Raw genomic sequence first — 25252 nt, forward strand, 5'->3', positions numbered from 1 at the left:
CTCACTTCTTCCCGGACGGGGCGGCCGGGCAGAGGCGCTCCTCACTTCTTCCCGGACGGGGCGGCCGGGCAGAGGCGCTCCTCACTTCTTCCCGGACGGGGCGGCCGGGCAGAGGCGCTCCTCACTTCCCAGACGGGGCAGCCGGGCAGAGGCGCTCCTCACTTCCCAGACGGTGGGTGGCCGGGCAGAGGCGCTCCTCACTTCCCAGACGATGGGTGGCCGGGCAGAGGCGCTCCTCACCTCCCAGATGGGGCGCCCGGGCAAAGGCGCTCCTCATTTCTTCCCGGACGGGGCGGCCGGGCAGAGGCGCTCCTCACTTCCCAGACGGGGCGACCGGGCAGAGGCGCTCCTCACTTCCTCCCGGACGGGGCGGCCGGGCAGAGGCGCTCCTCACTTCCTCTCGGACGGGGCGGCCGGGCAGAGGCGCTCCTCACTTCCTCCCAGACGGGGCGGCCGGGCAGAGGCGCTCCTCACTTCTTCCCGGACGGGGTGGCCGGGCAGAGGCGCTGCTCACTTCCCAGACGGGGTGGCCGGGCAGAGGCGCTCCTCACTTTCCAGACGGGGCGGCCGGGCAGAGGCGCTCCTCACTTCCCAGACGGGGCGGCCGGGCAGAGGCGCTCCTCACTTCCCAGACTATGGGTGGCCGGGCAGAGGCGCTCCTCACTTCCCAGACGGGGCGGCCGGGCAGAGGCGCTCCTCACTTCCCAGACGGTGGGTGGCCGGGCAGAGGCGCTCCTCACTTCCCAGACGGTGGGTGGCCGGGCAGAGGCGCTCCTCACTTCCCAGACGGGGCGGCCGGGCAGACGCGCTCCTCACTTCCCAGACGGGGCGGCCGGGCAGAGGCGCTCCCCACCTCCCAGATGGGGCGGCGGCCGGGCAGGGGCTGCAATCCCAGCACCCTGGTAGGCCAAGGCAGGCGGCTGGGGGGCAGAGGCTGCCGCGAGGCCAGACCACGCCACCGCACTCCAGCCCGGGCAACACCGAGCACTGGGTGAGCGAGACTCCGTCTGTAGTCCCAGTACCTCGGGAGGCTGAGGCGGGCAGAGCACTCGGCGTCAGGAGCTGGCGACCAGCGTGGCCAAGATGGCGAACGCGTGCCTGCAGCGAAAGGAGAAAAGGCAGGCAGCGGTCGCGCGCGCCGGCAGTCCCAGGCAGTCCGCGGCGCGGGCAGCAGCAAGCGGAGTAGATTGTAGCGTGGGCCAGAGAGGGAAAGAGAAAAGAAAGAAAGAAGGAAGGAAGGGAAGGGAAGGGAAGGGCTAGTTGTTTATTATAAATGGAACACCTTTTCACATTTCAACAAAGGGTTGAATTAAACCTACTCAGAAGTTGTTACTAATAGGACACTCCACAGACCACACTCAACTCTCAAAAACATTTTCTCTACAATGTAAAGATTTCACTTAAGAAGCTTACAAAAGAAATCCCAAAACTGTTTCCAGACAATCAGTCAGCCAGTGAAAGTCCTGTTTTTCTTTTTAGTGATAGCATCTAAAATTAAGGTAAAAGATATTGTGACAATCTTACTGTTTCCCTTACATCACAACGTAAATAAGATGAGATTCATTTCTTTTTTAAAAATGTTGAAAATGGGTTCCTCGTGTGTTAAATATATAATAGGTGATCAGAGTTCATGGATAAGAATGTCAAAGTGGGAGACTGGAGGTAGGGTGGAAAAGGATTTGATTACATTAAGGTGATTAAATTAATGGTCTTTAATTTAATCATCTCCATAGTAATCATTCTCTGGTGGTTGCTAGATTCTCTCCTTTCACATTCAAAGCCAAGGCAGTTCTCAATTGCTTTCGTCTCATGAAGGCCAATTGAGAAACACAAATCTCTACGTTGAGATGCGTACAGTATTTGAAATCCTTGCACATTACATTTCTTCGTTGATTGGGATCTATAATAGGATCCGCCACATGTATGTCCGTGTATACACACATACCATATCTACACACATACATGCAGAGAGAAAATGCTTATCTCTTCTTGCATCATTCTAATTTGTTTGTTTTCTTATGTAAATCCTTTTCAATTCTCCTCACATTTATGGGAGCGGTTATTCTCCAGCTTGTAATTTTACTGAGCCATGTTCATGGAGCACTGATCCCTAACATTTTTAAATATTTTATCTGCTTTGAGTGAATCATGAGCACAATTGATGTTCTCTTTGGGAATAGCAGGTGGCCTCAGTTGTGGAAACCACCGAGCCCAGCGTGTTGATTTGCCTCTGGAATATTCTTCCAAAATAACTTTCGGCCTGGAATTGCATTCATGCTTATGTCTTGGGAGAGGAATTTTTCCATTCAGAATTAGGGGGTAGGGTACTAGGATCGCCAGCACACTCGTGGGGTTGGTTTGGGTGTCAGATACTTTCCACGTCTTTTCCAGTTGCGTCTTTTCACAGAAAGTAGCTCTGCTGGCTTCTATTAAGACAGTGGTAAACTTTTCCGTACCTGCTCTCATGTACAATTCGGTACTTGAAGGGTCTTCTGAGTTTGAATAAACCTGTCCTTCAACATCCCAGTCAGCGAGGACTGTATTCTCCATTCCTCTGTCCCTGCAGGCGGGTCACAGAACCTGACGTCAATGGTTGGCGTTGGTGGCTTCTGATCCCCAGGCCCTGTTCACTGTCACAAGCCGACTTTTCTTTTCTGTTTTTTTTTTTTAATTATACTTTAAATTCTGGGGTACATGTGCAGAACGTGCAGGTTGGTTACATAGCTAGACACGTGCCCTGGTGGTTTGCTGCACCCATCGACCCGTCACCTACATTAGGTATTTCTCCCTAACGCTGTCCCTCCCCTAACCCCCCACGCCCCGCCATGTCCCGGTGTGTGATGTTCCTCTCCCTGTGTCCATGCGTTCTCGCTGTTCGACTCCCACTGATGAGTGAGAACATGCGGTGTTTGGTTTTCCAATCTTGTGATAGTTTGCTGAGAATGATGGTTTCCAGCTTCATCCATGTCCCTGCAAACGACATGAAGTCATCCTTTTTTGTGGCTGCATAGTATTCCATGGTGTGTATCTGCCACATATTCTCCTCTAACAACGATGAGAAGCTCAGAGTTTCTGACAACCCAGGGCTTGGCTCAGTTTCTAAAGGAGACTGTCTTCCTTTCTCTCACTGTCAGTGTCGGTACGGCAAAGGGATTTGAGGTGAACCTGGACATTGTGGTCTGACCCTGAGCCACTGCCCAGCACGTGGCCCCACTGTCAGTCCAGCCCAGGCAAGGATGAGGTGGCTCAGAACCAGGCAGTGCATATTATTGCTCAAGCATGGCTCTGAATTCTTTTGTTCACGATTCCTTAGGTTCTGTGTTTTCCCCAGAATATAAGGAAGCACTCCCCTGAGTCGTCTTGTCACCAAGTTCTGTGAGGAGAAGTGTCAGTCAGGATGACCTGAGACCACAGAGGAGAAAAAATAGAATTTTCGCAAAATAGTTTCATTAAGTCTGAACAAAACAAAACAAAAAGAGAAAACTACAGCCCACAAGTATAACAAAAAAACCTGTGAAGTTTGAGAATCTGATCTCCTGCGTTTGCCACATAAAACTTCCAATTTTCAACAAAAACAAATTGAGGCACATAAAGAAAACAGAATGTCTACAAGTCACAAAATGAAATAAATGTCTATGAGAAGTCAATACATTGGGCTTCCTCTCCACAGACTAAATTTCTTGTCTAAGTAGGACCAAAAGAACTAAAGAAAACAACGGGCAAAGAACTGAAGTAAACTAGAAGAATAACACCTCACAAAATAGAAAATATCAATAACCAAATAGAAATTTTAAAAATGAACTAATTAGAAATTGAGGGGCATAAAGTAAAATAACTGAAATGAAAACTCACTACAGAGGTTCGACAGAAGTTTTTCAATTTTTTTTTGTTTTTACAAATGTTATTAAAATCTAATTCAAGGCTAGGCACGGCGGATCTTGCCTGTAATCCTAGCATTTCGGGGAAATGAGGCGGGTGAATCACTTGAGGTCAGGAGTTCAACACCAACCTGGCCAACGTGGAGAAAGCTCGTCTCTACTAAACATACAAAAATTAGCCCAGCATGGTGGCTCACACCTGTAATTCCAGCTACTTGGGAGGCTGAGGCAGGAGAATCACATGAATCCAGGAAGCAGAGGTTGCAGTGAGCCAAGATTGTGCCACTGCACTCCAGCCTGGATGACAGAGTGACAGAGACTCCAACTTGAAAAAAAAAAATCTAATTAGAGTAAAACAATCTGCACCAATGTAATGTGTAAATTTTGATTGTTATTTTTATATTATAAAGACACATGCACGTAAATGTTCGTCACAACACCATCCACACTAGCAAAGACATGGAATCAACCTAGATGGCCATGAGTGGTGGACTGGATAAAGAAAATGTGGCCCCATATAGCATGCAATACTACACAGTCAAAGAATGAAACCATGTCTTCCGCAGTAACATGGATCCAGGTGGAGGCCACTGTCCTAAGTGAAATAAGACGGGAACAGTAAAGCAAGTATCACGTGTTCTCACTTAGGACTGAGAGCTAAGCATTGAGGTCACATGGACACAAAGAAGGGAACAAGAGACACTGGGGGCAACTCGAGGGTAGAGGGTGGGAGGAGAGCGAGAATCAAAAAACTACCTATCAGGTACTGTGCTCATTACCTGGCTGATGAAACTGTCTGTACACCAAACCCCTGAGGCATGCAGTTTATCATGTCACAAACCTGCACATGTACCCCCATGAACCTAAAATACAAGTTGGAAGGAAAAAAAAAAGAACTTAGTAAAAGGGGCGGGGGGAAACAAAACAACATATGGTTCAGGAACCAGCAGCATCAGCTGCTCTTGTCAGAAATGTCTGGGCTCTTGTCAGAAATCCAGAGTCTCTGGAATCCCAGAGCTGTAGTACCAGAATACACATTTTAATAAGATTCTCAGATAATTTAACAAATATTCTAGTTGTAGGCCAGTGCTGCCTGAAGAAATATAACATGACCCGCACGTCTGGTTGTAAATGTACTAGTAGCTGCATTCAAAAACATCAAAGAGACCTGGTGAGAGTAACTTCAGTAATATATTTCATTGAACCCGATATGTACAGAATAGCATCCTTTCCACTAGGTACCAGCTGCATTTCTCGTGGTCCAGAGCCACTAGTGCCTACCCTGTTGGACAGCACAGGGCTAGGGCATGACCTGAATATTACATTTGCTTAAAAATCTCCAGGTGGTTCTGTACTCAGAGGCAAGAACCACTGATGCTCAAAGGTGCATACAATGTTAGGAGCCAGAATCCTGCTAATATTAAGTGAAGAGGCCTTTGCCCAGTTGCTTTTCCCTAGGCCCTTTTTAGGGAGGGTCGTCTAAGTGGGGCAGATACTTTACCTTGGAACTTCAGCATCCTTGGTTCAGCTGTAGAACAGATCTCAGGTGTGGCTCTAGTTCCTTGATCTTGGAAGCTGGCTTCCCCGGTTGACAATTGATCTTGATCTCATTCTTCTGAGTGACCATGGTACAGAAAGGGCACCATACACTCTCCGCTTGGGGCTCCATCTCCAGTGAATTGACGCAGCTGGTGTATCTACATCTCAAGAATACAGGTTTCTCAAGACAGGCCAGACAGTTAAGATATCTCGCTTCTCACAAATGTTCAGCCGTGGCTGCTGCCTTGGGGGGAAAATGTGCCTCTTTGTGGAGATTCCACGAGACGAATGAACTGGGGTTCTTTAGGGATTGTGTACCTACTATGTGACATCCCTTGTACCAGGCAATACAGGTACAGACATGAAGAGTCATGGCTGCTGACTTCTGAATTTCAACTGCTAGCTGGAATGAAGAATATCGTTCATTATTCGACATAGAGCTGAAGTGGTAAAAGGGTCTAGACCCGGGCTGTCCAGTATGGTGGCCACCAACAGCATGTGGCTAGCAACCCCCTGAAATGGAGCTTATCTGAATTGAGACATACTGTGAGTATAAAATACACACTAGATTGTGATGATGTTAGAAGAAAAAAGTCCTCATTCATAGCTGTGTAATATCGGTTCCATGTTAAAATGACAAATATTTTGGATATTAAAATTAATTCAGCATGTTTCTTTCCATTTTCTTTAGTGTATCTAGAAAATTTATCATTACATATGTGGGTCACAGTATATTTCTCATGAACAGTGCAGGTCTAGACTCAAAGACCCTCCCACTCCCCCAGCTGGTCTAATATGACTGTGCGAAAAACTAACGAGACCTGAGAAATGGAGTAAGTTAATGGCTAAAACTCAACTCACCACCATCCTGCAGTCTGTGAAGCTATGATTTGATTAAGGAAAATGAAGGCCCTTGTCAGTTCACCAGCCTGGGTTTTGAAATTGAAGTCCTGCCAATACCTGCCAGGGCAGAGGGCTCAGTGTCCCCAAGTGCACACACCGTACCTGGCACGCAGTTGGCTTCACGGCTTCACACAGCACTTGCTGAATTAACAAATTACCCAATTCCCTGGACTTTGCTCTCTCTGCCCTTTGTAGAAATGTAAATTATATAAAATTGGATTTACCTTTCTTCCACTGTGGCCTTTTTTTTTTTTTGGCTTCGAACCTTCTGAAATAACTTGGTTTTGGAGTGACATCCATGGGCAAGAGGCCTTTATCGAAGAGGTACCTCTTCCCACCTTAATCACATCAGACCACACCTTCTTAATCCAATCACATTTTAATTTAGGCAGAAATAAGAGTTTTACTAATGATATATAGAGAGGTTACCACAAATGTTTTTGCTTAACACGGAAACCCACATTTATTATGAATTCCTTCCTTCTGTCAATTTTTTTTTTTTTTTGAGATAGGGTCTCACTCTGCTGTCCAGGCTGGAGGGCAGTGGTGCTATCTCGGCTCACTGCAACCTCCACCTCCCAGGTTTAAGTGATTCTCCTGCCTCAGCCTCCCGAGTATCTGGGATTACAGGCTCCCACCACCACGTCCGGCTAATTTTTGTATTTTTTTTTTTTTTTTTTTGAGACAGAGTCTCGCTGTTGCCCAGGCTGGAGTGCAGTGGCGCGATCTCGGCTCACTGCAGGCTCCGCCCCCCGGGGGTTCACACCATTCTCCTGCCTCAGCCTCCCGAGTAGCTGGGACTACAGGCGCCCGCCACCTCGCCCGGCTAATTTTTTGTATTTTTAGTAGAGACGGGGTTTCACTGTGTTAGCCAGGATGGTCTCGATCTCCTGACCTCGTGATCCGCCCGCCTCGGCCTCCCAAAGTGCTGGGATTACAGGCGTGAGCCACCGCGCCCGGCCCTAATTTTTGTATTTTTAGTAGAGAAGAGGTTTCGCCATGTTGGCCAGGATGGTCTCGAACTCTTGACCTCAAGTGATTAACTCACCCCTTCTTATTTCCTTGCTTCCTCCTACTTTCCTCAGCCTCTAATAACCACTACTCTACTGTTTACTTCTGAGATCAAATTTTTTTTAGATTTCACATAGAAGTGAGACCATGTGATATTTGTCTTTCTGTGCCTGATTTATTCCATCTAACATAATGTCCTCCAGTCGTTAAGTGAAATAAGCCAGGCACAGAAAGACAAACTTCCCACTTCTTTGTGGGAGCTAAAAATTAAAGTGATTTAACTTATGGAGACAGAGTAGAAGGGTGATTACCAGAGGCTGGGAAGTGTAGTGGAGGGGACTTGGCGGGGAAGTGGGGATGGTTAATTGGTATTAAGAAATAGAATAGGACTTAGGATTTGCTAGCACAACCAGGTGACTACAGTAAAAAATAAATTAACGTACATTTAAAAAATAACTAAAAGAGGCTGAGTGCAGTGGCTCACACCTGTAATCCCAGCAGGCGGATCACCTGAGGTCAGGAGTTCAAGACTGGCCTGGCCAACATGGTGAAACCCCGTCTCTACTAAAAATACAAAAATTAGCCAGAGGCAGTGGTGTGCAGCTGTAATCCCAGCTATTCAGGAGGCTGAGGCAGGAGAGTCACTTGAATTCAGGAGGCGGATGTTGCAGTGAGCTGAGATGGTGCCACTGCACTCCAGCCTGGGCAACAGAGTGAGACTCTGTCTTAAAATACAAATAAAAATAAACTAAACAAGTATAATTGGATTGTTTGTAACATAAGGGATAAATCCTTGAGGTGATGGATACCCTGTATATTTTGATGTGATCATTACACATGGCAAGCCTGAACCAAAATATCTCATGTACCCCATAAATATATACACCTACTCTGTACCCACAAAAATAAAAAAAAAATTGGAAAGACTAGTGAAAAAACCGAGAATACCCTCCAGTTTCATCTGTGTTCTTACAAATAACAGGATTTCCTTCTTTTTAAAGGCTGAATGGTATTCACTGTGTATATGTGCCGCATTTTCTTTATCCATTCAACCACAGTCACATTTGAATTTTATGTCTATCGTTCTAGTCCTTAAACACAGTATGTAGATTTTAGAATTTTGTAAAGTTAAAAAAAAAGTTAAAAATAGAACAAAATGGCATGTACAGTGCTAGGATCATAAGCAACAATGCATTTCTGTAACATATTTCTTATTAACCTGCAGTGGAAATAGCTTTTAAAATAAATCGATGAATCACAGTTTTATGGACTATTAGTTTGAAGCTTTAGCACCAAACATGTTTTCATATATTAGAAAGGGACATTGACTGTTGAAGAATGCACACTTCCTAGGAATGTGGACACATCCCATATCTTGACTGGGTTGGTAGTATGTGGGCATATACATTTATCAAAAGTCAGTGAACTGGTACCTAAATCTTGAATTTTAGATATTATTCTACACTGAGAGGAATCAAGACCCCTTGAAGAAATAGCTAAATCAGGGCTGGGGCAAAGGAAATACTAGAGGAGCCTGGAATATCTTGTAGTCCCAGAAAATAAGAAAAGGATCAGTGATGGCTCAGGCCTGTAATCCCAACACTTTGGGAGGCCGAGGCGGGCAGATCACGAGGTCAGGAGATCGAGACCATCCTGGCTAACACGGTGAAACCCTGTCTCTACTAAAAATACAAAAAAAAATTAGACGGGCGTGCTGGCAGGCGCCTTTAGTCCCAGCTACTCGGGAGGCTGAGGCAGGAGAATCACTTGAATCCGGGAGGCAGAGGTTGCAGTGAGCCGAGATTGCGCCACTGCACTCCAGCCTGGGCGACAGAGCGAGACTCCGTCTCAAAAAAAAAAAAAAAGTAAAGAAAGAAAAAAGAAAAGGATCAGTGATGGGGACGTGTCACCGGATCTTGAAATGAAAATGAAATTGAAGTGGGTCTCACTTGCCGAACGTGGACCAATTTGAATACCAAACTAAATAATTACAATAACATAACCTTGAGAATGAAATGAGAATCAATGAATCAATAGTGGCGAAATGAACAAGTGAAATATACCACAGTTTCTTCATCTACTCGTTGATTGCTGGGCATCTGGGTTGGTTCCACGATTTTGCAATGGGGAATGGTGCAGCTATAAACAGGCATGTGCAAGTGTCTTTTTCATATAATGACTTCTTTTCCTCTGGGTAGATACCCAGGAGTGGGGTTGCTGGATCAAATGGTAGTTCTACTTTTATTTATATGGTGGAATACTCCTCAGCCACAAAAAGGAATGAATCAACAGCATTTGCAGTGACCTGGATGAGATTGGAGACTATTATTCTAAGTGAAGTAACTCAGGAATGGAAAACCAAACATCGTATGTTCTCACTGATGTGTGGAGCTAAGCTGTGAGGATGCAAAGGCATAAGAATGATACAGTGGACTTTGGGGACTTGGGGGGAAGGGTGGGAGGGGGGCGAGGGACAAAAGACTACAAATATGGTGCAGTGTACACTGCTCAGGTGATGGGTGCACCAAAATCTCACAAATCACCACCGAAGAACTTACTCATGCAACCTAATACCACCTGTACCCCAATAACTTAAAGGAAAAATTTTAAAATTCAGACAAAAAATTAAACGAACAAGTGAATAAAATTCTTCCCTCTATTAAAATGTCAGCTAATAAATATAGAAGAAATGATGAAGTTATAAAACTGTCATTTGAATATTACTCAACCATAAGAAACAAGAAAATTCTGCTGTTTGTGACAACATGGATGAGTCTGGAGGACGTGGTGCTCAGTGAAATAAGCCAGATACGAAAAGGCAAATATTGTATCATCTCACTTGTATGTGGAATTTTTTTTAAAAAAAGCCAAACTCATAGAAGCAGAGACTAGAGAGGTGGCTGCCTGGGGCTGGGAGAAGAGGAAATGAAAAGATGCTGGTCAATGGGTACAAACTCTTAACAATAAGATGAATAAATTCTGAAGCCCTGATGTACAATGAGAATGACCATAGTTAATATTACTGTACAGTTTACTTACAATTTGTGAAGAAAGTAGATTTTAAGTGTTCTTACCCCACGCAAGAACAAAAAGTTAAGTAGTTGTGATGATGTGTTAATGTGGTTGTGGTAATCATTTCACAATGCCTATGTATAATCAAATTATCATTTCAAACACATTGAATATATACAATTTTTACCTGTCAATTATATTTCAATAAAGCTAGGGGAAAATCTGTTAATAAAAAAGAAATTAAAATATCATTTATTTTGGTTACTATTTTTGGCAAATAAAATGTTCAAAAAGGGGCCAGGCGCAGTGGCTCACGCTTGTAATCCCAGCACTTTGGGAGGCCGAGGCGGGCGGATCACGAGGTCAGGAGATCGAGACCACGGTGAAACCCCGTCTCTACTAAAAATACAAAAAAATTAGCCGGGCGTGGTGGCGGGCGCCTGTAGTCCCAGCTACTCAGAGAGGCTGAGGCAGGAGAATGGCGTGAACCCGGGAGGCGGAGCTTGCAGTGAGCCGAGATCGCGCCACTGCACTCCAGCCTGGGCGACAGAGCGAGACTCCGTCTAAAAAAAAAAAGACTTCTGAAAATAAATCCCTGAAATTAGAAAAATATATCTGAAGAAACAATTTTATCTTCTGAGTGAGCTTTTAGGGAATACTTGTGAATAGGCTTTGTCAAAAGGGTCTCTAACTACATATTTACATGTGGATAAGATGCAACTTCTAACTTTTTGCCAACAGACTTTTTTTTTTTTTTTGAAACAGAGTCTCACTCTGTCACCCAGGCTGGAGTGCAGTGGCACAATCTCGGCTCACTAGAACCTCCGCCTCCTGGGTTCAAGCAATTCTCGTGCCTCGGCTGGGATTACGGGCACCCACCAACACGCCCAGCTAATTTTTGTATTTTTAGTAGAGATGGGGTTTCACCATGTTGGCCAGGATGGCCTCGACCTCCTGATCTCAGATGATCCACCCATCTCGGCCTCTCAAACTGCTGGGATTACAAGTGTGAGCCACGGTGCCCAGACACCAAGGGACTTCTTCTTAGGCATGGTCTAACTAATATAATATTCAGCCAGGATGGGAAATTCAGTTTCAGCTAGAACGAAATAAGGCATTAATGCGATTCATTAAAGAACTAATATATTTCCAAAAGAGAGAGAGATAACTGCCTGCAGAATTTCCTGAAATTAAAAGAAAAATGTCACCATCATTATAATTGGCATAATGATGTCTAACACAATTAACTCTAATTTCATCAATATAATAATGAAAGGTGAACTTTCAACAAAACTAAAGAAATCTCCAGGACATGTATACGAAAGTGAAATGGAATTCTGAGTGTTCCCTCTCAAGTCCATGCTACTATGAGCTTTGGGCACGGTCGGAGGGTCAGAGTTAGAAGTGAGTTGGATTCCTTTGAGGCCCAGAGACTCAACACTCAGGCACGGACTGGTGTAAGCAATGACACTGGCGAAGTGAGATGCAGAAACTGAGCTCTTCACTCACAGGAGATTCTTGAAGTGCTGAAATTCTAGCGATTCAGCAACAGAATCCTTACCTCTATGCCAGGAGAGAAAGTAAGCCAATCACTTCCCCCAAAGGAGAATTGTTTCTCAGCAATTTCAAAATATTAGGAATTGAAAGCCAAAGGCAGTCCCAGGAATTTCCTGGAAGGATAGTAAAAAAGAAAAAATATGAAACCAACACATTAACCCTCGCACTTATCCGAGACAAGCGCTACTTGGATGAACCTACCGGAAGCAGAATTGAACACTTTTGGTTACCTTTTGCAAGTGAAGCCATATGGTCATACCAAAGTGAAAATATTCCTTATTCATTGCTTCAAAATAACTACAAGACACACTTGGAAACAATTTCCCATGAGCAAGAATCAGTGACACAACGTGAGAATGTGTGTCCCGATACTCAACACTCTAAAAGGCACTGTGCAATAACTTTAATATTATTAAAATGGTATGCATGATAAAACTATAAAAATGCATATGGAAATATATTACTATAAACCCACGTAATACAGAAATATTCAATTTTTTTTTTTTTTTTTGAGACAGGGTTTCGCTCTTGTTGCCCAGGCTGGAGTGCAATAGCGCAATCTCAGCTCACCACAACCTCCACCTCCCAGGTTCAAGGGATTCTCCTGCCTCAGCCTCCTGAGTAGCTGGGATTACAGGCATGTGCCTCCACACCTGGCTAATTTTTGTATTTTTAGTAGACGCGGGGTATCTCCATGTTGGCCAGGCTCATCTCGAACTCCTGACCTCAGGTGATCTGCCCACCTCAGCCTCCCAAAGTGCTGGTATTACAGGCATGAGCTACTGCGCCCAGCCAATATTCAATATTTGTAAAGTGGTATGATATTGTAGCAGTAACAGAAAATAGACAAAGTACAACAAAAGTTACAGAAAGAGACCAAGGCAACAGGTGGGTGTTTCACATCCAGTGGATGGTGCCAGAAAATTGGTATGGGAAGATAGGCTATGCAATATATGTGTTGAAGTAACTGGTATCAATAGATAAAACTGAACCACTACATCACATTATGAAGATTTATTATGTATAAGCGAGTTGAAAATGTAAAAAGAGATATGAATGTGTGAAAGAGAATATAGGGAAATAGTCGGCTTTCAGGATAGGAAGTATTTATATCACCCACAGATGATAAGATTAATAAAAATAGACATTAATACATTTTAAAACAACTCTACCCCTAAAATACCATAAACAATAAATAGAAAATCCCAAATTTTAGAAAGATTTATGATTTTGTGTTAACCGGCAAATTGTATTTTGCATAAATATACACAAAAAAATACATAAAGTCAGGTAAATCTTTAAGGAAAAAAACAGGCAATTCACAAAAGAGAAACCAAGTGACAGCCCGGCGACCCTTTCTGCCCCCCATCATCACCATCATCACCATCATCATCATCTTCATCTTCACCATCACCGTCATCATCACCATCATCATCATCTTCATCTTCACCATCACTGTCATCATCATCACCACCATCACCATCATCATCATCTTCATCTTCACCATCACTGTCATCATCATCACCATTAACATTATCTTCATCTTCACCATCACCATCATCTTCATCTTCATCTTCACCATCACTATCATCATCATCATCACTATCATCACCATCACCATCATCATAATCTTCATCTTCACCATCACCGTCATCATCATCATCGTCATCACCATCATCATCAATATCATCACGTTCATCATCCTCTTCATTTCACAGAGGAGGAAAAAAAAGTGAAGTTAATAAATACTTGCCCATAGCCACACCAACAGTCTAGAATAGAGGTTGCTGTTCCAGCTCAAGTGCTTAACCACTTCTAACCTTCTATGCCGGATCCTGTGGCGGCTATCAGAAAAACTGAAAAAAGGGAGATCAAGACACAGCCCTCTAATGGATGCACCCCGGGCCAGCTAAGGATGGTTTCATCAGTCAGGGTAAAGAGGTCAGGTCAGAATTTTGATGGTGAGTAGCTGGTTAAAGAAAGGCCAAGATCCTGGAGAGGAAAGATTCTTTGAGTCTCTTAGCTCAGTCTCATTAGGCAGAACTGAGCCACATCTTCCCATAGATCCAACACAGACCTTTCTAAGCCTCACTGGGATCAATGATGCCTGGGAGGCAGCACAATGCTCTGGTTAAAATTTGGGATGACCAAGTAGGAATGTTCTCAACCCTAGCCTCCACCCTGATGGCCTCAAGTATCTTTGACAATGCTATCTACTTCAGAGGGCTGTGAAGAGAAAGATCTTGCGTAAAATGCACTTAGCGGTAGGGCTTTTACAGCATTAGCATTCAATTAATGTTAAAGAGGGTGGAGACAAGAATGGCAGCTGCGGGGAGGGGGGGGATAATGGGGATGAGCGTGAAGACGGGGCAGCATTCGCACAGGAGTCAATGATGAGAGTAACAGGGCATTTGGAGACACCTGCAGATTCTGACTTCTGCTCTTTATATCCAAAGCCAGTTATTCAAGCATATTCATTGATTTCCTTATATACAAATGCTCCTTTTTAAGTGCTCAACTTTTAAAGCGGAAGTTGAGACATGCACAAAATAGGTTCCCTTAGGAAGTTCACAGGAGGAGTCAGATACTCAGATTATGAGCAGAGTGGTTCCCATTACTAGTCTCCAAACCAGCTCTTATTGGTCAGGAGAAGATAGTTCGCAGAAGCCCTGTGATCATATTATATCACGTAGGGAGATGATATTAACAGCAGCATGGAACTATCCAGCTGGGGGAAAAGCATTCACACCTGAGGAGTTAAAAAAAAACCTAAACAATTGCCCTCTGGGTCTAGTCATCAATATCCATGACAGCCAATGAAAAGGAGAGATTCTGTGGCCAGTCACAGAGCAGCCAGGGCCTTTTATTCTAAGTTTCCACAGCTGTTCTTTGTTGAGTTCCAGCCAGGAGGACCAGGGGCTGGGTTGGGTGAGTCTTCCCCCTGACCTTTCTTTCTTCTTCATTTCCCTAAAGTCTCAGTGCTTCGTGAAGGTCTGGAGTGCAGAAGGAACAGGTAAGAGGGCACCAGAAATGATCAAGTCTTGACCTTTTGTTTTGGCAAGGATGCGTTGTAGTGAAAACCATTTATTTATTTATTTATGTATTGTTTTAAGATGGAGTTTTGCTTTGTCACCCAGGCTGGAGTGCAATAGCGCGACCTCGGCTCACCACAACCTCTGCCTCCCGGGTTCAAGCGATTCTCCTGCCTCAGCCTCCTGAGTAGCTGGGACTCCAGGCGCCCGCCACCCCTCCTGGCTAATTTTTGTATTTTTAGTAGAGACGGGGTTTCGCCATGTTGGCCAGGCTGGTCTCAAACTCCTGACCTCAAGTGATCCGCCCGCCTCGACCTCCCAGTGTGCTGAGATTACAGGTGAGAGTCACTGTTCCCGGCCTGTAATGAAAACCAGATAAATTTGCAGAGAGGTTGTGTACCCGGCACTTTCACTTGTTAACTTTTGTGTTTCCCAACAATAAATTGGGTGAGAGAACGGGAATCTTCCAGAAGGCATCGTCTCCTCATTTTTTTTTTTTTTTTCTGAAATTGAATTAGAGATACAGAAAATTGGAGGTCTTGCAGAGCTGAGGAGAAATGGTGAAAATATCGAAAACTGAAGGTCCATTTTCCAGACTTGGTCTGTTGGTCCTGATTGGGGGATTCATGTAACCTGGGGAGACAAATAATAAGACACCAAATCTCTGGCAGTGAGAAAGAGTGAAGTGGAGAGAAGGAAGTTTGAGACCTGTTGATCTGGTGACTTGGCTGGCTGGTTTTGAAGTAATCTTTTATCAGCCAGTTCTAAAATGTCCTAATCTTATGCTAAATGACATATTCAGCACGTTGTCAGTAATGTTTGCTTTGCATGCCCACAAGAATAGCGTGAGAGTAGGGGTGAGCCAGGGGGTAGAATCTGGGAGGAATGAGGAGATCGTGCCAGGGACCTTGGATGACAACAACACGAAGTGGTAATGGGTGGTGGAGCCTAGTGTCGGCCTAAAGTCCGTGAAGTGTTAGGGAGCACCAGTGAGGGTATCTATCCCTTATCTGGACTCTGCAGCATGAAGAATGGGGCTGGTGAAACCATCGGCATGGGAGAGCCGCGGGAGACTCAGTATCTGCAGTGGAAGGCTTCCCCTAGAGCAGGGAGGAGAAAGGAATGTTCGGAGAAGAGATTGAAGGGGTTGTGAGGGTTTTCTTAAAAAAAACTTTGGTGAAATATACATAAAACTTACCATCTTAACTATTTTTAAGAGTACAATTCAGTGGCATTAAGTATATTTACATTGCTGTGCAATCATCACCACCATCCCTAGAACCTGTTCATACCAAACTGAAACTCTACGCAATGTCCATCAAACAACTCCCCGTATCTTCTCCAGCCCCTCTAGTCTCCCTCTGACTCCATATAATGGTCCGATTGTACTATAATATCGTGCCATTACTTAACTGTTCTCTTACTTATGAATATTTACATTTTTGCTTTCAACAATTATTTAAAACCTGCAGTGACCATTTGTGCACACAAAACTCTGGGCACATTTGCAAATGCTACTTTGGAATGGATACGAGGGAGTAAAATTGTGGGGTTGAAAAAAATCTTCCTTTTCCATTTTAATAGAGGTTGCCACATTTTCCTCCAAAATTACATGCATGTCTATTCCACCAGTGTTTAACATCCATTTCCCCATATATTATGATGAAAATTATGTATATTATTTATTTATTTTTTGAAACTGAGTTTTGCTCTTGTCACCCAGGCTGGAGTGCAATGGTGTGATCTCGGCTCACTACAATCTCCGCCTCCCGGGTTCAAGCGATTCTCCTGCCTCAGCCTCCCAAGTAGCTGGGATTACAGGCGCCTGCCACCACGCCCTGCTAATTTTTTGTATTTTTAGTAGAGTTGGAGTTTCACCATACTGGGCAGGCTGGTGTCGACCTCCCGACCTCAGGTGATCCACCCACCTCAGCCTCCCAAAGTGCTGGGATTACAGGCATGAGCCACCGTACCCACCCTATATATTTCAAATCTGGATGGAAAATGAGCTTCTAGAAAATTTTTCCTATTTTTAACAGCCTTTGAAGTTTATTTCATGAAGTTCATCCATTCCGTTCTCAATAAGTTAAATTAGCTTCTTACTTGCTTGTTATATTAAAATGTACACTTAAAATTTAACAATGGAGGCCAGGCGTGGTGGCTCATGCCTATAATCCCAGCACTTTGGGAGGCCAAGGTGGGTGGATCACAAGGTCAGGAGTTCGAGATCATCCTGGCCAAGATGGTGAAACCCCATCTCTACTAAAAATACAAAAAAATTAGCTGGGTGTGGTGGCGGGTGCCTGTAATCCCAGCTACTCAGGAGGCTGAGGCAGAGAATTGCTTGAACCTGGGAGGCGGAGCTTGCAGTGAGCTGAGGTCGTGCCACTGCACTCCAGCCTGGGCGACAGAGCAAGACTCCATCTCAAAAAAAAAAAAAAAAAAAATGGATTTCCATGCTTTTGCCTTTATTTTCTAATTTTATTGTGATTGTTGAATGAGACCAGTGATCTCTGATTTAGAATGCCTGTTTCTCTTTTAGTTTTTATTTATGCCCAAGATAAGGTCAAGTTTAGTAAATGTCCCATGTGTGTTTGAATGGAATGTACATATTTGATTTGGAATCAAAGCACTTTCCCTTTAAAAAAATATATACATATATTTCACATACATGTGCCACAAACTCTTTCTTGTGCAATACCTAAATGGTATATTATTATTATTATTATTATTATTTTTGCTGGGTGTGGTGGCTCTTGCCTATAATCTCAGCACTTTGGAAGGCCGTGGTGGGAGGATTACTTGAGGCCAGGAGTTTGAGACCAGCCTGGGCAACATAGTGAGACATCATCTCTACAAAAATCTAAAAAAATTAGCTGGGCCTGGTGGTATGTGCCTGTAGTCCCATCTACTCGGGAGGCGGAGGTGGGGAGGTTGAGGAGGTCCTTGAGCCCCGGTGGGTGTGGGTGGGGGACCAGTCGAGGCTGCAGGGAGCTGTGATTGGGCCACTGCACTCAACCTGGGCACAGAGCAAGACCTTGTCTCAAAAAATTCATTGTGGTAAAATATATATAATACCCAACTTCCCATCTTAACCGTTTTAAGTGTATAGTTCAGTGGTACTAAATACACTTATAATGTTGTACAAGCATCGTCACATCCATCTCCATAACTGTTTATCTTGTAAAACTGAAACTGTCCTCATTAAACAATCGCTCTCCGTTTTCTTCTTCAGCCCCTGGCAACCATCATTTCTACTTTGTCTCTATGATTCTGACCACTTTAAGTACCTCATATACGTTTAATTGAACAGTATTTGTCGTTTTGTGACTGGTTTCTATCACTTGGCATAATGTCCTCAAGGTTTATTCATGTCACAGCATATGTCAGAATTTCCTTCCTAGGCCGGGCGCGGTGGCTCACGCCTGTAATCCCAGCACTTTGAGAGGCCGAGATGGGTGGATCACGAGGTCAGGAGATCGAGACCATCCTGGCTAACACGGTGAAACCCCGTCTCTACTAAAAATACAAAAAATTAGCTGGGCCTGGTGGCAGGTGCCTGTAGTCCCAGCTACTCAGGAGGCTGAGGCAGGAGAATGGTGTGAACCCAGTAGGTGGAGCTTGCAGTGAGCCGAGATTGTACCACTGCACTCCAGCCTGGGGACAGAGTGAGATTCCATCTCAAAAAAAAAAAAAATCTCCTTCTTTTTTTTTTTTTTTTTTTTGAGACACAGTCTCCCTCTGTCACCCAGAGTGGAGTTCAGTGACACAATCTCCGCTCACTACAACCTCCGACTCCCAGGTTCAAGCGATTCTCCTGCCTCAGCCTCCCGAGTAGCTGGGATTACAGGCGTCCGCCACCACATCCAGCTAATTTTTTTTTTTTTTTTTTAGTAGAGATGTGGTTTCACCACGTTGACCACACTGGTCTCGAACTCCTGACCTCAGGTGATCCACCCGCCTCAGCCTCCCAAAGTGCTGGGATTACAGGCGTGAGCCATCGCGCATGGCTTCCTTCCTTTTTAAGGCTGTATAACCCTATTTATAGACCACATTTTGCTTTTCCATTCATCTGTTGATGAACACTTGGGTCACTGATGTTCCTGTTAAACATGAGTGTCCAGATAACTGTTTGAGAGACGCTGCTTTCAATTATTTTGGGTTGCTGGATCCTACAGTAATTCTGTTTTTATATTTTTCAGAAAATACGATACAGCTTTCCACAGAGGTTGAACCATTTAACATTTATACATCACTAGGATACGAGGGTTCCAGTTTCTCTACCTTCTCATCAACACTTGTTTTGATTTTTTTTTTTTTTGTCGTTACCGTCTTAGTGGATGTGAGATATTATCTCATTGTAGTTGTGATTTGTGTTTCCCTAGTGGTTAGTGTTGAGCCTCTTTTTATGTGCTTATTGGCTAGGGACCATTTGTATATCTTTGGAGAAATGTCTATTCCGGTCCTTTTCTCATTGTTAATAAGATTGTTTTGTTATTGAGTTTTAGGCATTCCCTGTAATCTGGATTTTAATCCCTGTGAGGTATATGCTTTGCAGGTATTTTCTCCCATTCTCTTGGTTGACTTTTTACTGTTTTGATATCATCTTTGTTTTTGAGAGAGAGTCTCGCTCTGTCACCCAGGCTGGAGTGTAGTGCTGTGATCTCAGCTTGCTGCAGCCTCTGCCTCCCGAACAGCTGGGATTACAGGTGCCTGCCACCACGCCTGGCTAATTTTTGTATTTTCAGTAGAGACAGGGTTTCACCATGTGGGCCAGGGGTCTCAAACTGCTGGCCTCAAGTGATCCACCTGCTTTGGCCTCCCAAAGTTCTGGGATTACAGGCATGAACCACCGCACCTGGCCGATATTGTCTTTTTTTTTTTTTTTTTGATATTGTCTTTTGATGCACAAAATTTAAAAATTTTTATAAAGTCCAGTTTGTCTATTTTTTTATTTTGTCTGTGTCATGTCATATTCAAGAAATAATCACCAAATCTGTGTCTGGAAGCTTTTGCCCTACATTTTCTTCTAGGAGTTTTATACTTTGGGCCTTCCATTTAGATCTTCAATCCATTTTGCATTAATTTTTGTTTAGGGTATTAAGGGTCTAAATTTATTCTTTGGCATGTGGCCATAGATGGTGTGTGACCTTTGCTAATCGTTTGTAATTATCTGAAAGGTATATTAGCTCAGATACAGTGATAGTGTATTCGTCATCATCTCCTTGTGTGTGAAGTGCTATTGCCAGGTGCACATATGCTCATGAGTTCTAGATCTTGGGGAACTGAATCTTGGTGTTCAAAAATTCTTAGTCCATTTAGTGCTTTCTAGCTTGAGTGTTTTTCAATGCTGATATTTTATACTATTAATACTCTGTAGGGTAAGAATTTGCTAGGCTTTTCCTTCTTCTGTTTTACTTTTCTGTGTATTTTCTAGGATTCTCTTATAAACAACATATAGCAGGATTTTTATTTATCCAATGTGAGTCTATTAGTGAGCAATTTTATTTCATTCATATGTGTTAAAATTATATTTAGGCCGGGCGCAGTGGCTCATGCCTGTAATCCCAGCACTTTTGGAGGCTGAGGCGGGTGGATCACCTGAGGTCAGGATTTCAAGACCAGCCTGGCCAACATGGTGAAACCCTGTCTCTGCTAAAAATACAAAAACAAAAAAAAAATTAGCCGGGCATGGTGGCAGGTGCCTGTAATCCCAGCTACTCGGGAGGAAGAGGCAGGAGAATCACTTGAACCTGGGAGGCAGAAGTTGCAGTGAGCTGAGGTCATACCATTGCACTCTAGTCTGGGCAACAAGAGTGAAACTCCGTCTCAAAATGTATATATATATATATATATATATGGTATTATTTTTGCCACCTGTCTTATTTTGTCTAGCATATATTTCTACTTCATTTCCTGTCTTTTGTTGAATTGCAATGATTATCTGAAGGGTTTCTAACAGTGGGAAAGTTCACTGCTCTGTTTCTGTCCGAGCTGTTAGTCTGCAGATGCTAACCTATAGTAAATCTAACTTTTTCCTTATATACTGTAATAGGAAGGCTTATACCACCAAACAAGACCAAAAAAATCTAAATTTGCTTTTATATCCTCTTCCTTTATTTTCATCTCCCTGAATGTGAGCATCTGTAATTTTAATATCAGTTCATTTTTTTCATTATCAAAATTGGGTTACACTATACTAAGTATGGGAAGTTCTATAGAGCAAACAAACTCATAGAATGCTGGTAGGAATGTCAGTTATTATATCCACAAGGGAAAACCATTCAGTGTTACGTAGCAAACATGGTGACCTGTGTTTGCTGTTCGACCTATAATTTATAAATCTAGAGAAATGTGTGCTTATATGCACCAAACCACACAGAAACGCTTGTTCATGGAAGCATCATTTATGTCAGACAAAAACAAGACACATAAGTGGCAGTCAACTCTACCATTCACATGCGTTTGTTTGGAAAAAGATGAAGCTTCTTCCCTAGATGATGTTTGATGCAAGCTACGCATGATGATATCAATAATTTTGAGCTGCTTTCAGCTGCTGAAACTTAACTCTGTAATCATATCATTCTTCTCCAGGTATCATTTATTCTTTATTTTTGAGGATCTTTCTTTTCCCTCTGGAGACACCTGAGCTCACAATCCTGGGGCGATATGGCGGAATCTTTTTTTTCGGATTTTGGCTTGTTGTGGTATCTGAAGGAGCTCAGAAAGGAAGAGTTTTGGAAGTTTAAGGAGCTCCTCAAACAACCTTTGGAGAAATTTGAACTCAAGCCTATCCCCTGGGCTGAGCTGAAGAAGGCTTCCAAAGAAGATGTAGCAAAGCTATTGGACAAACATTACCCAGGAAAGCAGGCATGGGAGGTGACACTGAACCTGTTTCTACAGATCAATAGGAAAGATCTCTGGACAAAGGCTCAGGAAGAGATGAGAAGTAAGTGCTGGATGAAGGGGTAGGGACCCATGGGGGAAGCCTGGTGTACTGGGAATGAGGTGATATCGTTGTTGAATGAGTGGCCACCCCCTCCATCAGATGAGAATGTGTGTGGGTCAAGGTGAGAGTTGGAGGTAGGAAAAGAGTTGCAGGCCAGGGCTGTTCATATGTGGGCCAGTGATGAACCGGGGACGGATGGCGTCCTGATAGCAACCGTTCACCTAAGGAGTGTCTTCCCATTCTTCCACCCCAAGTAGAGTCGTTGTTATAGGAGATGAGTGACCAGTTAGTGTCTGCATTGCCAGGTCTACTGAGATGGAATTCTAGTATGGTAGTTGCCTATCTTTTTTTTTTTTTTTATTTTTTTTAAGACAGGGTCTTGCCATGTTGCTCAGGCTGGTCTTGAACTCCCAGACTCAAGTGATCCACCTGCCTAGGCCTCCCAAAGTGCTGGGATTACAGCAGTGAGCCACCATGCCTAACTGCCTGTCCTTTCTGACCAGACATGTACCAAGGAGTAAGCAGAATCTTAAGACAATCACAGACAGCGTACGTCCCGGGTACTACAGGAAGCATTCTTGCGGGCTTGTTTGGAGGTTCTAGTAGGGGAGCATAGCTTCTCTTCTGCCCGTGATGGAAGGACCTTCCTCTATGGGGGAAGGTTGTCATCGTCTTTGACCCAGGGCAGACCTTCAGGACGGACGCACATGGAGCAGTGAGGGAGGAAGTAGACACCCGCCCAGCTGGCCAGATCAGCCAATAGCCCTGGTGATCAGTGGGGTGACAGACATCACAGCCAGGTTGCCCTCACGTCCTGGAAGCACTCTTTCTGCATAATGTCTTTTCATTCTCATCACAACCCAGGAAAGGTTTACAAGTGAGAAAACTGGACAAAACAGTGTTCCCATGTGTTCCACGACTTTCCCAAAAGTGGCAGATCTGACTCCAAACCAGTTCTGCTGGACTCATTGATGGGGTCTACACCCTCCTCTGGGGGAATACTTAGGAAAAACTAAATATATTCCCTATTAGGTATCTAGTAATTAGCATTTGTTTCTGATGATTGCTATCTTCTCCCTTTACTTTTGAGTTCAATCAACTTCTATTACATTTATTTCTGTTTTGTTCATGTTTCTTCTTTGTGTTGGTAATTCTAATTTGAGAACTTATTTCATATCCCCACATGCTCGAGGGTATTTTATTTGCTTTGGAGTTGCTTGCTGTGTTAGTTTGTTGTTTCTGGGGATTTTTTTTTTTTTTTGCTTTTTTGTTTTGTTTTGTTTTTTGTTTTTTGAGATGGAGTCTTGCTCTGTTGCCCAGGTTGGAGTGTAATGGCACGATCTCAGTTCACTGCAACCTCTGCCTCCCGGGTTGAAGTGATTCTCCTGCCTCAGCCTCCCGAGTAGCTGGGATTACAGGCATGCACCACCACACCCAGCTAATTTTTGTATTTTTAGTGGAGACGGGGTATCCTGATGTTGGTCAGGCTGGTCTCAAACTCCTGACCTCAGATGATCCTCCTGCCTGGGCTTCCCAAAGTGCTGAGATTACAGGTGTGAGCCACAACGCCTGGCAGTTTTCTTTATCTGCGTGGTTTGTGTCTTTGACTTTTCTGCTGATTAATGTTCTGTGTTGGCAGATGAAAAAATGACCGAGTCAGTGTCTGAACTGAGAGTTTCTCACTTCAGACACTGAGGTCCTAAATGTTATATTTCATCTCTAAGATATGACATGATTTTTTTTTTTTTTTTTTTGAGATGGAGTCTTGCTCTGTCACCCAGGCTGGAGTGCAGTGGCACAATCTCAGCTCACTGAAAGCTCCACCTCCCGGGTTCACGCCATTCTCCTGCCTCAGCCTCCTGAGTAGCTGGGACTACAGGCACCTGCCACCACGCCCGGCTAATTTTTTGTATTTTTAATAGAGATGAGGTTTCACCGTGTTAGCCAGGATGGTCTCGATCCCCTGACCTCGTGATCCGCCCGCCTCAGACTCCCAAAGTGCTGGGATTACAGGCATGAGCCACCGCACCCCGCCGACATGAATATTTTTAAGGTGACCTTTTCATTGTTTGTAAGAGAATGAGAGCCAGCCACTGAGCACTGTCAGCTGAGTTGCTGGAAATAGGGGTCAAAGGCTTCATTTCTCTTGCCTTTAATAAAAAACCTTTAACGTATAGATTTTATCTTTTATTAATTATTTTATCTTTGGTGCCTACATTTCTGGTACATAGTAGATGTACCATGAATAATGACAAATCATCAGGTTTTTTTCTTTTGTTTTTTCTATTCTTTTGAGATGGAGTCTCACTCTGTCGCCCAGGCTGGAGTGCAGCGGCACAATCTCAGCTCACTGCAACCTCCAACTCCCGGGTTCCCATCATTCTCCTGCCTCAGCCTCCTGAGTAACTGGGACTACAGGCGCCCGCCACCACACCCAGCTAATTTTTCTATTTTTAGTACAGATGGGGTTTCACCATTTTGGGCAGGATGGTTTTGATCTCTTGACCTCGTGATCTGCCCGCCTCGGCCTCCCAAAGTGCTGGGATTACAGGCGTGAATCATCAGTTTTAAATAACCTTGCTTATGAATTTTGTCTCAAAAAACCTTGGATGTCAGCAAATGTTTACTATGGGCAAATATAGAAAGTGAATAATATAATGATAAATCCATTCAATTACATAGCATAGGGTTTTGCCAGGTGTGGTGGCTCATGCCTGTAATCCCAGCACTTTGGGAGGCTGAGGTGGGTGGATCACCTAAGGTCAAGAGTTTGAGACCAGCCTGGCCAACATGGTGAGACACTCTATCTACTAAAAGTACAAAAATTACCCAGGTGTGGTGGTGCACGCCTGTAATCCCAGCTGCTCAGGAGGCTGAGGCACGAGAATCACTAGAACCTGGGAGGCGGAAGTTGCAGTGAGCCAAGATCACACCACTGCACTTTAGTCTGGGCCACAGAGTAATGAGACTCTGTCTCAAAAAAAAAATGTTTAATAAATAGCATAGGGTTTTATGATGAAAAGTGTGCATGAATTTAGAAAGATGTCCGTAATATATTGTTCAGTCAAAAACCACATTTGAAAATAGTAAATACAGTATAATTCTACTGTAGAGAGAAAAATTGGGCAGAAGAAAAATGTAGAGTAATACAGACACAAATGAAGCTATGAGCCATGATTACATACATTGATGACATTTTAGAATGGCCTTATTTCCTTTCTCTTTATCTGCATGTTTTTTTTTAATTTAATTTTTTATTAGAGATGGAGTCTCACTATGTTGGCCAAGCTGGTCTTGAACTCCTGGCCTCAAGTGTTCCTCCTGCCTCAGCACTCCCAAAGCGCTGGGATTACCGGCGTGAGCCACCGTGC

General features: G+C 43.9%; 1 protein-coding gene across 1 annotated transcript in view; it reads left to right on the top strand.

Annotated features, from left to right (window-relative positions):
- Window positions 1-21573: 21573 nt before the first annotated feature.
- Window positions 21574-25252, top strand: part of NLRP9 (NLR family pyrin domain containing 9) — a 33604-nt gene continuing 29925 nt past the window's right edge. Inside the window, exon 1 of the mRNA XM_055237677.1 lies at window positions 21574-21881. Within this exon, the coding sequence (XP_055093652.1) occupies window positions 21602-21881 (280 nt within the window). The 5' untranslated portion in view covers window positions 21574-21601. The remainder of the gene's footprint in view (window positions 21882-25252) is intronic.

This window comes from Symphalangus syndactylus, chromosome 13 (genome assembly GCF_028878055.3).
Source record: "Symphalangus syndactylus isolate Jambi chromosome 13, NHGRI_mSymSyn1-v2.1_pri, whole genome shotgun sequence".
NCBI lineage: Eukaryota > Metazoa > Chordata > Mammalia > Primates > Hylobatidae > Symphalangus > Symphalangus syndactylus.